Raw genomic sequence first — 16108 nt, 5'->3', positions numbered from 1 at the left:
TTTTGTCTGATACGGATATTGTTACACCAGGTTTCTTTTTACTTCTACTTGCATGGATTAACTTTTTCCATTCTTTCACTTTCAGTCTGTGTGTATCTTTAGATTTGAACTGAGTCCCTTTTGGGTTGTGGACATTTTTTTAAAGAAAAATTCATTCAGCCATGCTGTATCTTTTTATCAGAGCATGTAGTTCATTTACATTTAAAGTGATTATTGATAGGTAAGGACTTATTGCCGTTTTGCTACTTATTCTGTGTGTGTGTTTGTTTTTTGTTTGTGGTTACCATGAGGTCCACATATATCAACATATACATACAGCAGTTTATTTGAAGTTGCTTAAGATTAAACGCATTCTAAAAGTCCTACAGTTTTACTCTTCCCCCATGTTTTTAAAATCTTATTTTACATAATTTTATTTGTGTATTCCTTATCTATTTATTATAGTTATAGTTGGTTTTACTACTTTCTTATTTTCTTTCTTTCTCCCTTTATTTCATCCCTTCCTTTCTTTCTTTTGGTGGTTACACCTGTAACATATGGAAGTTCTTGGGCTAGGAGTCAAATCGTAGCTGCAGTTGCAGGCCTATGCCACAGCCAGTTCCTTAACCCTCTGATCAAGGATAGAGATTGAACTTGCATCCTCATGGACACTATGTCAGATTTTTACCTGCTGAGCCAGAAAGGGAACTCTTACTTTTACTAGCTTTATAAGTAGCTGATCCACTGTCTTTATGTTTGTCTTTACCAATGAGATTTTTCCTTTCATATATTTTCTTATTTCTAATTATGGCTTTTTCTTTTCTGCTTAAAGAAATGCTTCAGTATTTGTAAGACCAGTTAGTGATTATGAAATCCTTATTTTTTTGCTTGTCTGGAAAACACTTGATACTCTCCTTCAATTCTGTGTGATAATCTTGCCACATAGAATATTCTTCGTTATAAACTTCCCCCCTCCTTTAATCACTTTAAATATGTCCTGTGCTTCTTTCTGGCCTACGGAGTTTCTGTTGAAAAAACAGCTGATGGCCATATGAGATTTAACTTGTATGTGACTAGGTGTTTTTCTCTGGATCCCTTTAAAATGTTCCCTTTAGCTTTAATTTTTTCACTTTAATTGTGATGTATCTTGGTGTGTATCTCTTTGGGTTCATCTTATTTTAGACTTTCTTTTTTCCTGGACCTGGATGCTTGTTTCCTTTCCCAGGATAAGGACGTTTCCGGTCATTGTTTCTTCAAATAAGTTTTATGCTCCTTTCTCTCACACTTCGTGGACTCCTATAATGTACATATGAGTATGCTTGACATCATCTCAGAAGTCCCTTAAACTATTTTTAAAATTCTTTTTTTCTCTTTGATTTTCTGATTGTGTGATTTCCACTAATCTGTATTCCTGGTCACTTATCCATTCTTCTGTATTGTCTACTATGCTATTAATTCACTCTAGGGACATTTTTTTCCCATTTCATTTATTGTATTATACAGCTCTGATGATTCTCTCTTATATTTTAACTCTTTCATTGGGTTGGAGAAAGTGATGGTCCATTTTATTTCTCAAAGCCAATTATGATGTTTATTAGAGATTTGCTGTTCTTTACTTAAGTGTCTGAGGAAAGGTAAAAGGGTTGCATTTATTTAGAATTTAATCAGTAGGAAGACATACTTAAAAACTATATGTAAACATATCTTTTAAGTGTTTAAAATAAAACATTTTTGGGGAGAGTGATATTGTCATTCATTTAACCAAATGAAATTTTTATCAGATATAAATCAACTTTCTGGAACATAATTTGCACATAGGGATTCTTAGGATTAACAATGAGAATAGCCTAAAGGTTTTTACCTTGTTGGGATTTTCTAATTATCTTCAGTTATAAAAGTTTCTAACTGTGGTTATCTTGATCTTGTATTTACCAACCACTTTGAGAAACATCATCATTCTAGTATCTCATCTAGTTTCCAATATATTTCTTACTTTTTAATTTTTTCTTCCTGGACCTCTACTTCACTCCATTAGTATTATTCATCATATTTGAGTTAATCTGAGGGATACAGTTAAGCCTATCACCTATCATAGAGTAATTGTTTAGTTCTGCATATTTTATACCCTGGGATCCATGAAGTGTGTCTTCACGGTGATGATAGCCTATGAATGCTATGTCACTGCTTGCTGTACTCTATATTATGCCTTTGTCATGCACACTGAATTTTGTAACATCCCAGTGTCTTTGTCGTGGTTCAGTGGAGTGGACACCTTGCTTTTACAGTCAGCTCTCACGATGCAGTTTCCCTTGTATATTCATCACGAAGTGGATTGTCTCCTGTTTATCAGGTTGGCTTGTGTGGACAAAACTTTCACTATTTTTTTTTGTGAAATTAGCTCTTTGTGGCTCTTGTCCTCTTTTTTATAGTGCCTGAATCCTTCATCCTGGACATATGGCTATATTGACCAAGTAGTTTTGGAGATCGAGTTAGCTACTGGAAGAAAGAAAGCATTTAAGACCTGCTTTTCACATATGATGGTTATGCCATTTTCTATGGAACCATTAACTTCTTGTTAATGCCAAGAGCAGGACCAATGAAATTTTGTCTCCCTCTTCTACAGTGTAGCGACCTCCATGTGCAACTCTCTTATCTATATTTTAAGGAACAAAGACGTTAAAGGAGCATCAAAAATATTCTAGAGAAGACTCCCAAGGATAAGTACATGTTTATTTTTTAAAATTAAAGTCATATTTGATGAATATTTTGTCAGTATTATATTTTGTCCTACTAAAGCTTCAAAAACATTGCATCAAGTCCTTATAAATTTTATGCAAATTTTTACATTTATAAATAAATATACTTAGCATATAGTATATTTCTAGTATTCTAAACAGTAACTATAAATAGTTCTCAACTCTCAAAAATCCAAAGTTTTCAATAAAAGTTGTCCCCATGTCATACTTTTAATTTTAAAGATCTAACTCACACATTGACATGTTATGCTTTGAATTACAAAAAATAATATATAAGAATATTCCCCTTTGTACATATGCACTATAGCAGAAAGCATTTACTTTTTATTTTTGTAAAATAATTATAGTTGGAGTACTGTTATTGAATTTTTTAAAAATGATTTTTATTTTTTCCATCATAGCTGGTTTACAGTATTCTATCAGTTTTCTACTGTAAAGCAATATGACCCAGTCACAATACATATATACATTCTTTTTCTCACATTACCATGCTCCATAAGTGACTAGATATACTTCTCAGTTCTATACAGCAGGATCTCATTGCTTATCCATTCCAAAGGCAATAGTTTGCATCTATTAACCCCACATTCCCAGTCCATCCCACTACCTCTTTAGAGCCTATTTTTTTTATCATCTTTTAGTTTTTCTGAATAATTACTTATACAACATCTAATATTCTGCCAAACAGTACAGAATATATATTTGTGATTTTGTCAGTGTTCAGTATTAGCATAGGTAAATCATTTTCTCAATCTATGCTTCAATATCTTTTCTGCAGATTATATAAGTAGCACATGAGAATCTCTTTAGAAGATTAAGAGATACATAAAAACATTAAAATCTTATGTTCATCTAGACATCTTATCATTTCAATACTTACCAAGAAAGCATTTAGCCTCTTGGGCTTCTGTAGCTCCAGATGGACAGAAAATTTATTTATTTTTATAAATACTCTAGTATGGATATGTCTTAGGCAAGCTGTCATAAAGTAAGAGCCTTTTCTTTCACTCTACATGGCACCCTCTTAGAACTAGGAAGAAATCTGTGGCAGGGCAAAAATAACCTGAATCCAAAAGCCACATATCGGGAGTTCCTGCCATGGCTCAGCAGGTTATAAACACAACTAGTATCCATGAGGATGCAGGTTCAATCCCTGACCTCACTCAGTGGGTTCAGGGTATGACATTTCTGTGAGCTGTGGTGTAGGTCACAGATGTGGCTCAAATCATGCATTGCTATGGTTGTGCTTAGTTGCAACTCCAGTTCAACCCATAGCCTTGGAAATTCCATATGCCACAGATGCATAAATAAAAAGCAAATAAATACATACATCATACATACATACATAAATGTAAGGCACATGGAAGGAGCCTGGTTCTCTAAATATGTGTTGAAATGGTGAAACAGTTTGAAATGAAACACAGCTGTAGAATTTTCTGTGGCTTGAAAACACAGTTAATGCTTTATTTTTTATTAAAATCCTATGTATTTTACATTTAAATCTATGTTTCAAATATAAAAGCACATTTTTATAATTTTGAGTTTTACCCACCAGATAAAGTCTTATTCAATTTGTATTATATATGCTAAATAATAATCTTTTAGATTTTATTTATTAGTAATATTTACTAACAATCTTTTAGATTATTACTATTTAGAGTGTTATATCACTCTTGTACCATTTCCTTTATGAGAATGAGGAACTCTTCCTTTTTCACTCTGGAAATTTTTTTGTGAGTGTATTGTGGTCTACTTTTTGATGTATTTTGCAAGCATTAAATTGTATAATATATTGTAGGAGGGTCTTATATATCCAAATATGGTAATGATTTAAAAAAATAAGAAGTCAGTGAAAGAATTGTGATTTACAATTGTTCAGAGGTAGAGGCACAATTTTGAAGTATGCCAACTCTCCATTTAATGTTTAGAGTACTGTTTTCTCACTTGTATATTTATTGGTTCATCAACTATTTGGTGAAGAATGCCACCCACTCTGCTAATTGCTAAGTATATGAAAAAAACTAGATTAAAAAAATCACATTCCTATTATGAAAGTCATGTCATTAAGAAACATCAACCTCAAATAACTACATGGTAATGAGGAATACTTTAAATAGGAATAAGGCTTATGAAGGAAAAATGGGGGGAGTTAAGGAGTAAAATGTCAAAGGATGCAGCAGAATGAGCTATAAGAGAAAGCTTATAGCAATAGAGGTCTTCCTTAGAAACAAAAGAAATGTCAACTAAAGCTAAACAACCACCTAAAACAATTAGAAAAAAACCCACACAAATCCAAAAGTCAGCAGAATAAAGAACAATATTCAGAGAGGTAATAAATAAGACATTTAAAAAATAGAAAGCTAAGTGATGTAAGCAATCTATCCAAGAAAGTGTCCAGAGTAATGATTGTAAAGATGATCCAAAAACTCGAGAAAAAATATGGAAGCACAGATCATGAAGTTACAAGAAGTTTTTTTTTTTTTAAAGTTAGAACATATAAAGAATGACAAAAGTTGAAGAAGACAACAACAAAATGAAAAATACATTAGAGGGAGGCAATAGGAGAATGAATGAGTCAGAAGAATGGATCAATAAGCTGGAAGGCAGAGTGGTGTAAATAACTGTCATGGAAAACAAGAAAAAAAATGAAAAGAAATGAGGATTAGGTTAGTGTAATAAATCTCTGGAACAACATCAAATTCACAAACATTTACATTATGGGGGTCTCATAAAAAGAAGAGAGAAAGAAAATATTTGAAGAGATAATAGATAAGAACTTTCCTAACATGGGAAAGGAAACACTCACTCAAGACCAGAAAGCACAGAGTCTGATACATGATTAACCAAAGTAAAATCAAGCCATGACACATAGTAATCAAATTGACAAAAATGAAAAACAAAATGAAAATATCAAAAACAACGAGAGAAAACAACAGATAAAAAATAATGGAATCCCCATAAGGCTATCAGCTGATTTTTCAGCAAAAACTCTCTAGATCAGAAGGAAGTACAATGATACATGTATCATTGCTTTAAATATAGTGATGAGAGGGATAAACCTACAACCAAGAGTACTCCACTCAGTAAGACTCTCATTCAGATTTGATAGAGAAATCAAAAGCTTTACAGAAAAGCAAAATCTAAAGAAATTCCTTACCATCAAACCAGCTTTAAAACAAATGGTAAAGGATCTTCTCTAGTTTGAAAATAAAAGGCCACACAAGAAACAAGAAAGTTACAAAAAGAGAAAACTGACTGGTAAAGGCAAACATGAAGTGAAGTTAGGAAATCCTTCACATACAAATTTGTAAGGTTGTTAAAAGACAAAATAAAATAATTGTATTCACAGCAGTTAAGAGATACAAAAACTAATCAGATATAATATAGAATATCAAAGCCAGTAGTCAGGAGAGGGGAAAGCACAAATTCATAATATGTAAAATGCATTTAAAATTAAGAGGTCAGCCACTTAAAACATGTCTTTGGTATAAACTGCTATACCAAGACCTCATGGTAACCACAAACCAAAAATCTATGAGGGATATATATGTGCAAAATAAAAAGGTATACAAACACAACACTAAAGATAGTCACCAAATACACAACAGAAGAGAACAAAAGAGAAAAGGGGAAAAAAGACTCACAAAAACAAATCCAATACCTTTAGCAAAATGGCAGTAAGAACATACATATTAATAATTATCTAAAATGTAAATGGATTAAATGCCCCCCCAAAAGACAGCCTGGCTGAATGGATACAAAACAAGACTCATATATATGCTTTTGTATAATGACACATATCATATATAGAGTCACACACAAACTGAAAGTGAGAGGAAGGAAAAAAGGTATTCTGTGCAAATGGAAATCAAAAGAAATCTGGAGTAGCAATGCTTATATCAGACAAAATAGACTAAGTAAAGAATATTACAAGACACAGAGAAGGACAGATCATTCAGACAGAAAGTTAGTAAGGAAACAAAGGCTTTAAATGACACATGGACCAGATGGACTTAATTGATAGTTATAGAGGATTACATCTGAAAGCAGAAGAATACACATTTTTCTCCAGTGCACATGGAAAATTTTCCAGGGTAGAACACTTGTGGATCCAAAATTCAAGAATATTGAAATTATATTAAGCATCTTTTCTGAGCACATTGCTGTAAGACTAAAAATCAACTAATAAAAACTGCAGAAAAAACATATGGATATTAAACAATATGCTACTAAACAACCAATGGATCACTGAAGATATCTAAAATATAAAACAACAACAACAAAAAGAACACAACAAAACAGAAACAGAATCAGGTATAGGGAACCAAGTATTTGTTACCATTGGGGAGACAGAAGGAGAAGGGGCATGGTGGAGTTATGGGTATGATGTACAAACTACTATGCATAAAATGAATAAGCTGCTAGTATGTTTTGGACAACACAAGAAATATAACCAATATTTTATCATTATTGTATTTACTTTTTATAGCTGCACCCATGGCATATGGATGTTCCCAGGCCAGGGATTAAATCTGAGTCACAGCTGCAGCTTGAGCAATGCCAAATCCTTTAAAACTCTGGCCCAGGCTAGGGATTGAATCTTCACCTCTGCAGAAATCCCAGCTGCTGCAGTTAGATTTTTAACCCACTGTCCCATAATGGGAACACCTATAATAACTTTAAATGGGGTATAAGCAATGAAAATTTTGAATCACTATGTTGTATATATGAAACTAATAGGATAATGCAATTACCAAGCTTCCATTAACAATAAATTTTAAGATAAAAAATGAGATTGAAAAAATATCATAAATCCAGACATTTCTTCAGATCATTAATTTTTTTAAATTTTAAAGTTATTTTGCAGTAACAGGGAACGATGGTCATATTAGAACAATTTATTTATTGCAGGGAATCCAATACATAGGGAGGAAGGATTTGCCTTAAAGAGAGTAAGGTTGATCTTTTCCCACATAATTGCAGTGAAGGAGAAAGAATCCAACAGAATTAGATTGTTTATATTTATTTATTTGTGTTGGGTGAATCTGATGGCTTCTATGTACAATGAGAAATTATAAGATTGCAAACCAATATTCAAGGAAGAAATGAAATTGTCTCACTTGGGAAATATGTGTATCCATTTTCCCTGGATGATCCTCACAAGTTAGTCAGTCCCTTGTCTAATTGCCTGCTGGGGACACAGATTTTCCCCAGAAGACTTTTAACCATAAACACACCATGGCCTTTTCATAACACTTCCAAACTCCTCATTTCAGGATTCCCTTCTGTCATAATTCTCATTGACAATTAACAATTTCTTCAGAATTGACTTCTGTTGGAAATGTGACTCTTCAACAGTCATTGTTTTAAAAACAGTCATCTTGTAGGTTGGGATTTGCTTAGACATGGAAACACAAAATTAAAAAAAAATTCTACATAATGTGCTTTCTGAAGATGTTAAAAATTTGAACAGAAAGAAATAGCCCTGATAGTAAGCAAGAATAATTTCTTCAGACTTTATTGAGTACACTTGGATATTGAAAGGATTTATAAAAGGTAATGTAGTAGCAAGCTTATAGTTTCTATCACCACTAGGTTTTTTTTTCTATCATTAAAATAATAATGATATTTGGTGAGACAGGTAAACTATCTGAACTTCAGGTTTTGCCTATCAAAAAAGGGAGCAGAGAAATTTCTTACTATTCTTAATATGTACAAATTAGTGCCACAGACTTTTTAGAATAGCTGACTAAAATTTTTAAGTTAAAATTTCTTTTATAAGAACACCGTAGATGGTAAAGATGATAATGATAGATAGCATGTAAATAATTACACAAACATTTGATTCCACATCAATACATCTCCACAGTTCCGTTATGGCACTTCAATCCAAGGTGGTTCAACTTTCTGTTAAAATTTACTCATGAAAAATATCATAAAGAAACCTCAGTATCTAGCACACAATTTCAAGCCTTTGAACTTTGGAGCTTTCTAAAGGCTCAGAAAAATAATGTAAATACAATTTAACCAAAATAACTGAATATTTGCATTATTGGTTGGATTTCATTGAGGAGGAATGAAATATTTTCTCGAGAGCCATTGTTTCTTTCTTTTCTTTTTTTTTTTATGTTTGTATCCATGGCATATGGAAATTCCCATGGATATGGAATTTCCTCAAGCTGCAAACTATGCTACATCTGTGGCAACTCAGGATCCTTTAACTCACCACATAGGGTAGGGGATCAAATCCACACCTCCTCAGCAACCTGACCCACAGCAGTTGGATTCTTAATCCACTGTACCACAGCAGGAATTCTGAGAACCATTATTTCTTGACTATTGACATTATGGTCTCATTTTTGTGTTTCCCTATAGAATGTAATTTTATTTTTACTGAAAATTGAGGTCAGTAAGAACCTGACTCTTCATTGATAAAAGACATTGTACATTAGACCAGGAGCTTTACTGTTCAAGAGGGCAACTTCTAATCTGGTTTTAAATCATTTGAACAGATACTGAGAAATCTATAATCACTAATCTTGTACTTTCATCAATAGAGTAGCCATGGAAGAACATAGCATATGGAAAATATTCCTGATTAGAAACAACAACAAAAAAAATCTGTTTTACTTTGGTTCTTTTCCAAATTGAGAGAGGACAGAATTGTGAGTTTTTTTGGGCTGTTTTTAGTTTTTCTACAAGCAGGTGGTTGAGGTAATGAACAAAGCCTGAGTAGCACAATAGCACAGAAAACAGAGGAGTTGTAATATATAGGTTAAAAACCTGTAGGTGGAAGAAAACAGGGCCATAAGCCTCAAGCTTGAAAGCATGTAGCTAGAATAAGGAAAGAGAATAGATTGTAGAGCTCATGGAAAACCATGACCTCCTCTTGGAATGCCAAGAAGGTTATGCTAGGGAAAAACTTTGGATAGTTAAGGCTTGTGGTCCCTGTGAGGGGAACAAACAGGCCTGCTGTAAATGTTAATGTATTCCTTCCTGAGATAAGATCTGATGATTATTAGAACAGACTGTTAATCATAATCCCCCCCCCCAGCTTATGTGGTCCCTCTAAGTTTTATCTATAGTCTCTGCCCCCATGCTTTTTGTTCAAAATCCTAATAAAAGAAAGAACCTGAGTTTGCTTGGGGCTCTTGCTTGTCGCAGAATTAGCCTCCCTGTGTCTCCTCAAGCTGATCTCCAGGCATAGCCTAAGTTGTGACTGTCACATATGATGGTAAAAACCTATATGTTATTTGTTATATTTAGTTTTTAAAGAAACCTTCACACTGTTCTCCATAATAGTTGTACCAATTTATGTTCCAACAAACAGTGTAGAAATGTTCCCTTTTTTCCCTCACACCCTCTTTAGCATTTATTTTTTGTAGACTTTGTTGATGGCCATTTTGACAGCTGTGAAGTCATACCTCTGCCATTTTGATTTGCCTTTCTGTAATAATTATTGATGTTCACCATCTTTTCATATATATATATTTTTTCCACCTGTATATCTTCTTTGGAGAAATGTACATTATTCAAGCCTGACTGTAGGTAATTACAAAGGTTTGCCTGACAACTTCATGGGGGAAATCTTCCATCCCCACCTCAGACTTGGAGCCAATGCATGAATGGTACTGAATGGTTTCAGTACCTGATTCAGGCCCCTGTGGCTGATCATGTTCTTATACACATTGGTAATTCTATCCTAGGTATTTTCATTCCTAGCTCTCTTTAAAATTTTGGAAAGAGGTCTTTTTCAGGTACTTTTGCTGAAGCTTTCTTGTTGGAGGAAGGGTAAAAATTTTATGACAGATTTTTCCAGTTTTATTCAGTACTCTACTTTTCCATATCTATCCCTTTCTCTTCTTCCACAGCTTTGTTCCAAGATGATTAACTGGGGGATGTATTTGTTCAGAGTACCCTCAACAGTGATAGGATCTCTGTAATTGTTCTGATTGACCTCACCTTACACTGGTGCACCATGCCATAATGGGACAAGAAATAGGGAGAAGTATGTGCTTTCTCCAGTTGTAGACTCTTGCTTATGCCATAAAGGTAAGTGGTTAAAAGCTTCATGGAAACTTTTGGTTTGGGCCATTGTTGCCTTAATAGGCTACTCCTGTATACGCATTTCAGCTCTTTCTTTCAGCTTAGTTTTTCTGACCATTTTTTTTTAATATATTTACTATAGAGATTTTTTTTTAAAGAATTTGACTGTGGGAAATAGGACACCTGAAAATGCATTCTTTTTTTTCATCAAGCTGTTATTGATCAATTATTATGCATCAGACATCATACAGATTACATAGAATATCAGCAAAATATGGCCCTTACATTTAAGAAGTAGCTTGTATTTTGGTATAAATATACAGAGAAAAATACACTAGGTCAGTAGTGCCTTTTAGTTTCTATGACAGAAGTAAGCTTAGAGTATAGCAATGACACAAAGTAAATCTTGCCATCATGGAGACTGGAGGTTATATCAGAGTTAAGGAGGAATTTGCATGGACGAGATTCATACTGATTTTTGAAAATTATATAGATGATTTCCAAGTGACAGGTGTTAGAAAGTGTATTCTTGCATAGGGATCAACCTAAGAAAAGATATACTAAATTAAAAGGCAATTAGGAAATTGCAAATTTCTCAGCATGGTGGGATAATAAATTAGTCTTAAGGGTAAAGACAGAGGTTAGCAGGAGGACTTTAATTGCTTTGTGTATGGTGTCCATCTCTCTGGCTGGTGGTTCATACTTAATTTGAATGAGAATTAAAGGCAGGGATCTTGATACTACCTCATTCTTACATATGTTTATCATCTTCCTTATCTTTTTTTAAACCTAATCAATTCTACATACCTAGATAGATATTTTAAAACAGCCTATTCTAAAATAACAATATTTCTGATCTCTTAGCCTAGATTTTAAAGTCCTTCACAGTCTAAATTATAGAGTACTTTGCAATAATTATTATTCCCCTTTTATTTTAAGAAAATATGAAGAGAATCCCCATTTTAAGATTTCTCACATAATTTGGCCCTACTTCAAGCCAATATTGTAATTTCAAGCCAGTATTTCCAAAGTAGAAATTGATAATATCATTCTCTTCTGTGTTCATAATCCTTCAATGACATTTCATTGTCTGCCTGTCAAAGTTAATAACTTTATCTTGCTCAATGATTTCTATAGTTTGGCTTCAAATACTTTTTCTAGGCAAACTTTTAACACTCACCTTTTTATTATAAAGGAAGGTGAATTATCCACATATGCTCTACTAGTGTTTACCAACTGATCTTGAATTTTATTCACCTTCCTGACATAAGCTTTTTTATTTTTGTTTGTAATCTGGTTTATGATTTTATAATAAACATAAAAATTAAGGAGTTTTATAAGGTTTATCTAAGAGCTCTTTCAAATATTTTATATTTATAAAGGTAATATAATACATATTTAGCTCTTTATTATTAATATATATTCTTTTGTGTATTTTTTTTTCTGTCAAACATTAAACTTTAGCAAGCTTGTGTAAATTATGTTGGATTTAAAACACAGTTTTAAAAATAATTGTTATTTTTTGGCAGTTCAATCACTGAACAAACTTATATTAGTTGCTTTGTATTATATAGTTTTGTCCTCAAACATAACTTTTCATTTCCTCCTAGTAATTTCTAATATTTTCCCACGTCAAATGATCTTCCATCTCCTCCCATCTTGATATTACCCATAAAAATATTGTCTTTCTTAGTTTCATATATAAAGCCTTTCCTAGTCTTCATATTATGAAATAATACTTTCTCATCTATTATTTTTCAAAATCTATTTGAAAATCATTTAGATCATACTTTTAACATTTATTTTAAAATTTAAATTATTTATCACCTAACTACTCAATTTTGTTGTCTGTCTAGATAGACTATTAAACCCCTGGCCACCTTACCTTTCCCTGTTGAGGCAGTGCATAGAGATGAATGTTTAAGAATGTGTGCGTATAAGCGGAAGATGTGAAGAAATTTTTCATTCTCATATGTGCCTATGATAAAACTTGAATAATGTATTCTGTATGCAGATATTTGTCAACAGTTAAAAACCATGGACATGTTATTCACTTTATTTTTAGAGGCATTTAATTTCAGTAATTATTAAGTCATCACATATTTCCTGGTATGCATGCAAATATCCACTTTGCGTGACTGATATTTTTTCTTTCTATTTCTCTTTCTTTATTTCTTTCTCTCTCTCTCTCTTATTTATTTTTTGTCTCTCTTTCTTTCTTTCTTTCTTTCTTTTCTTTTCCTTTTTTTTTTTTTGGTCTCTGCCTTTTTATTTCTAAGACTGCATCTGTGGCGTTTGGATGTTCCTAGGCTAGGGGTCAAATTCAAGCTGCAGCTGCTGGCCTATGGCACAGCCATAGCAGTGCCAGATTTGAGTCGCATCTGTCACCCATGTTACACCTTTGGAAATGCCAGATCCTTAACTCATTGAGCCAAGGCTAGAGAAGGAACCCACATCCTCATGGATATGATGTCAGGTTCTTAACCTGTTGAACCACAACAAAAGCTCTTTGAGTGATTTTAATGATCAGTTTACAGATAACTCTAAAGGAAAGAATTTGTGATTTTTAAAGAGTCATTGGAATGGAATGAAGTCATGTGGATTAATGTTCTGAGCCAGTAACACATTAGGGCTGAAAAATTAATAGGTTGACCAAGTCACTCTTCATGATCCTTTATAGAACTTTTTATTATTAAAGTATTATTTTTATAGTTGATTTACAGTGTTCTGTCAATTTTCTACTGTATAGCAAGTTGACCCAGTCACACATACATATATACATTATTTTTCTCACATTATCATGCTCCATCCTAAGTGACTAGATATAGTTCCCAGTGCTATACAGCAGGATTTCATTGCTTATCCATTCCAAAGGCAATAGTTTGCAACTATTAACCCCAAATTCTCAGTCACCCCCTCCCTCCCCCTTGGCTGTGGTTGCTAAAGTATTATTTTTAAATTAAAGTACATTTCTTTTTATTAAAATGCTCAAGCATTTTTTTTAATTAAAGTTAGTTGATTTATAATGTCTTTAACATAAGTCACAGCAGTATCTTATTTGGTCCACCTCCTAGAATAATGACAATAAAAACAAAAATAAACCAAGGGGATCTAGTTAAACTCAAAAGCTTTTGCACAGTGAAGGAAATCAGCTCATACATTCTGTGATTCTAGGATTGGCTGTATCAAATGCATCTCTTATTCTTTTAGCAGATATAGTTCCCTCTGGAGGGATGGAAAAAAACAATGAGAGTTCTCTGGTGGGTTTTGTACTTTTAGGCTTCTCAGACCACCCTCGCCTGGAGGCTGTGCTCTTTGTATTTGTCCTTTTCTTTTACCTCTTGACCCTTGTGGGAAATTTCACCATCATCATCATCTCATATCTGGATGCTTCTCTTCATACCCCTATGTATTTCTTTCTCAGCAACCTCTCTCTACTGGACCTTTGCTTCACTACTAGCCTTGTACCTCAGACCCTAGTTAACTTTCGAGGACCAGAGAAAACTATCACTTTTGGTGGTTGTGTGGTACAACTCTATATTTCCCTAGCTTTAGGCTCCACTGAGTGTATCCTTCTGGCTGTAATGGCCTTGGATCGCTATGTTGCTGTCTGCAAACCCCTCCACTATGTGGTCATCATGAATCCACGGCTATGCCAGCAGCTGGCATCCATTTCCTGGCTCAGTGGATTGGCCAATTCCCTGATTCATGCTACATTTACTTTGCAATTGCCTTTTTGTAACAACCACAGGCTGGATCATTTTATTTGTGAAGTACCAGCTCTCCTCAAGCTGGCTTGTGTAGACACTACCATCAATGAGTTAGTGCTTTTTGTTGTTAGTGTTCTGTTTCTGCTAATCCCCCCAGCACTAATCCTTATCTCTTACGGCTTTATAACTCAAGCAGTGCTGAGAATCAAGTCAGTGGAGGCAAGGAACAAAGCCTTCAGCACCTGCTCCTCCCATCTTACAGTGGTGACCATTTTCTATGGCACCATAATTTACATGTACCTGCAACCAAGTAACAGTTATGCTCAGGATCAAGGCAAGTTCATCTCACTTTTCTACACTATGGTGACCCCCACTTTGAATCCTATTATATATACTTTAAGAAACAAGGATGTTAAAGATGCTCTGAAGAAACTACTTTCAGGAAAACTGTTCTTTTTACAGATGTGATGTGCAAGAAATTGATCACAAGTCATATAGTTACTGAGTTTCTATTTAGCCAAACTCCAATTCTCAATTTTATACAAATTCAACTATGGTTTAATTTTTAAACATCTATATAAGGGATCTCCCTCTTTTATGTGTAACTAAATAAAATGTGTTTATTTAAGTTGAGAACTTGATCCATGAAAAGAGAGCTATGCATTTGTATAAGTTGTGATGCTCACCACAAAGTCTATATTTTACTTCTCATATTTATTCCCAAGGATTTAAAAAAAATTAAAACTGTTAAATATTTACCAACTAGTCACTGAAAGTTAAGAAGTTTGAATAGATTCTCTAAGAGCTCTTTCAAACAAAATTTATGTTTATAAAAATAATATATCCTTAGCTCATTATTAATAAGGTATACTATTTTGAGTATATTTTTCTTTCTTGAATATTAAGGGCTAATATTCAAGGTGGATTAGCCCACCATGTCTAAATAATTTTTTTTTTCAATTTTAGTGACTTGTCCAACTTTATGCCAGATACATCATATTCACTTTATAATGCCCCACTCATTAAAATTTCATGTTAGAAAATATGAAAAAAACAATCTCATAGTGTCAATTTATTGACCAGGAAAATCTCATATTAACTATCTTTTCCATAACCCACTTCTCATATATGGCACAAATGAAAGTTTTCACAGAAAAGAAAATCATGGACTTGGATAATATACTTGTGTCACCAAGGGGGAGGGAGAAGGATTGGGACGGATTGGGAATACATGTATGTGTAACTGGGTCACCATGTTGTACAGTAGAAAAAATTGTATTGGGTAAATAAAAATAAAATAAATTAAAAATAAAATAAAATAAAAAATATATTTAAAGGAGTAAGTGAAGCAGGATATACTAAATACATTACATTTCACAACTTAGTGACTGAATCCCCTTTTGCATTTTGTATGTCAAGGCATGCATGGTAGATATAAGACTTAAAATGAAGGTTTTGTTTAAACCATTTTATAAATTAGATCAATAAAATAATTGCACTTCACAGATACCATTAGATCAAAAGAATAATTTCACTTCAAAAGATACCACTGTCTTATTTCTTTTTTTCTTTTTTCTTTTTTTTAGGGCCCTACCCATGGCATATGGAATTTCCCAG

At 33.2% G+C, this 16108-nt stretch overlaps 1 protein-coding gene across 1 annotated transcript; it reads left to right on the top strand.

The window, feature by feature from the left end:
* Window positions 1–14014: 14014 nt before the first annotated feature.
* Window positions 14015–14959, top strand: LOC100516421 (olfactory receptor 2G3). The gene has a single exon (XM_003123563.1). The coding sequence runs from the start codon at window positions 14015–14017 to the stop codon at window positions 14957–14959; it is 945 nt and encodes a 314-aa protein (XP_003123611.1).
* The last annotated feature ends 1149 nt before the right edge of the window (window positions 14960–16108 follow it).

The sequence above is a fragment of the Sus scrofa genome, chromosome 2 (assembly GCF_054392235.1).
Source record: "Sus scrofa isolate SSC_HxYL_T2T_F1_AM1 chromosome 2, Sscrofa_HxYL_maternal_Yorkshire_Landrace_v2.0, whole genome shotgun sequence".
Taxonomy (NCBI): domain Eukaryota; kingdom Metazoa; phylum Chordata; class Mammalia; order Artiodactyla; family Suidae; genus Sus; species Sus scrofa.
This window is presented reverse-complemented; position numbering and strand designations above follow the sequence as displayed.

What these genes read in the sequence shown, in the direction of transcription:
- LOC100516421 (XM_003123563.1), top strand. Translation starts at nt 14,015, where the DNA reads ATGGAAAAAAACAATGAGAGTTCTCTGGTGGGTTTTGTACTTTTAGGC.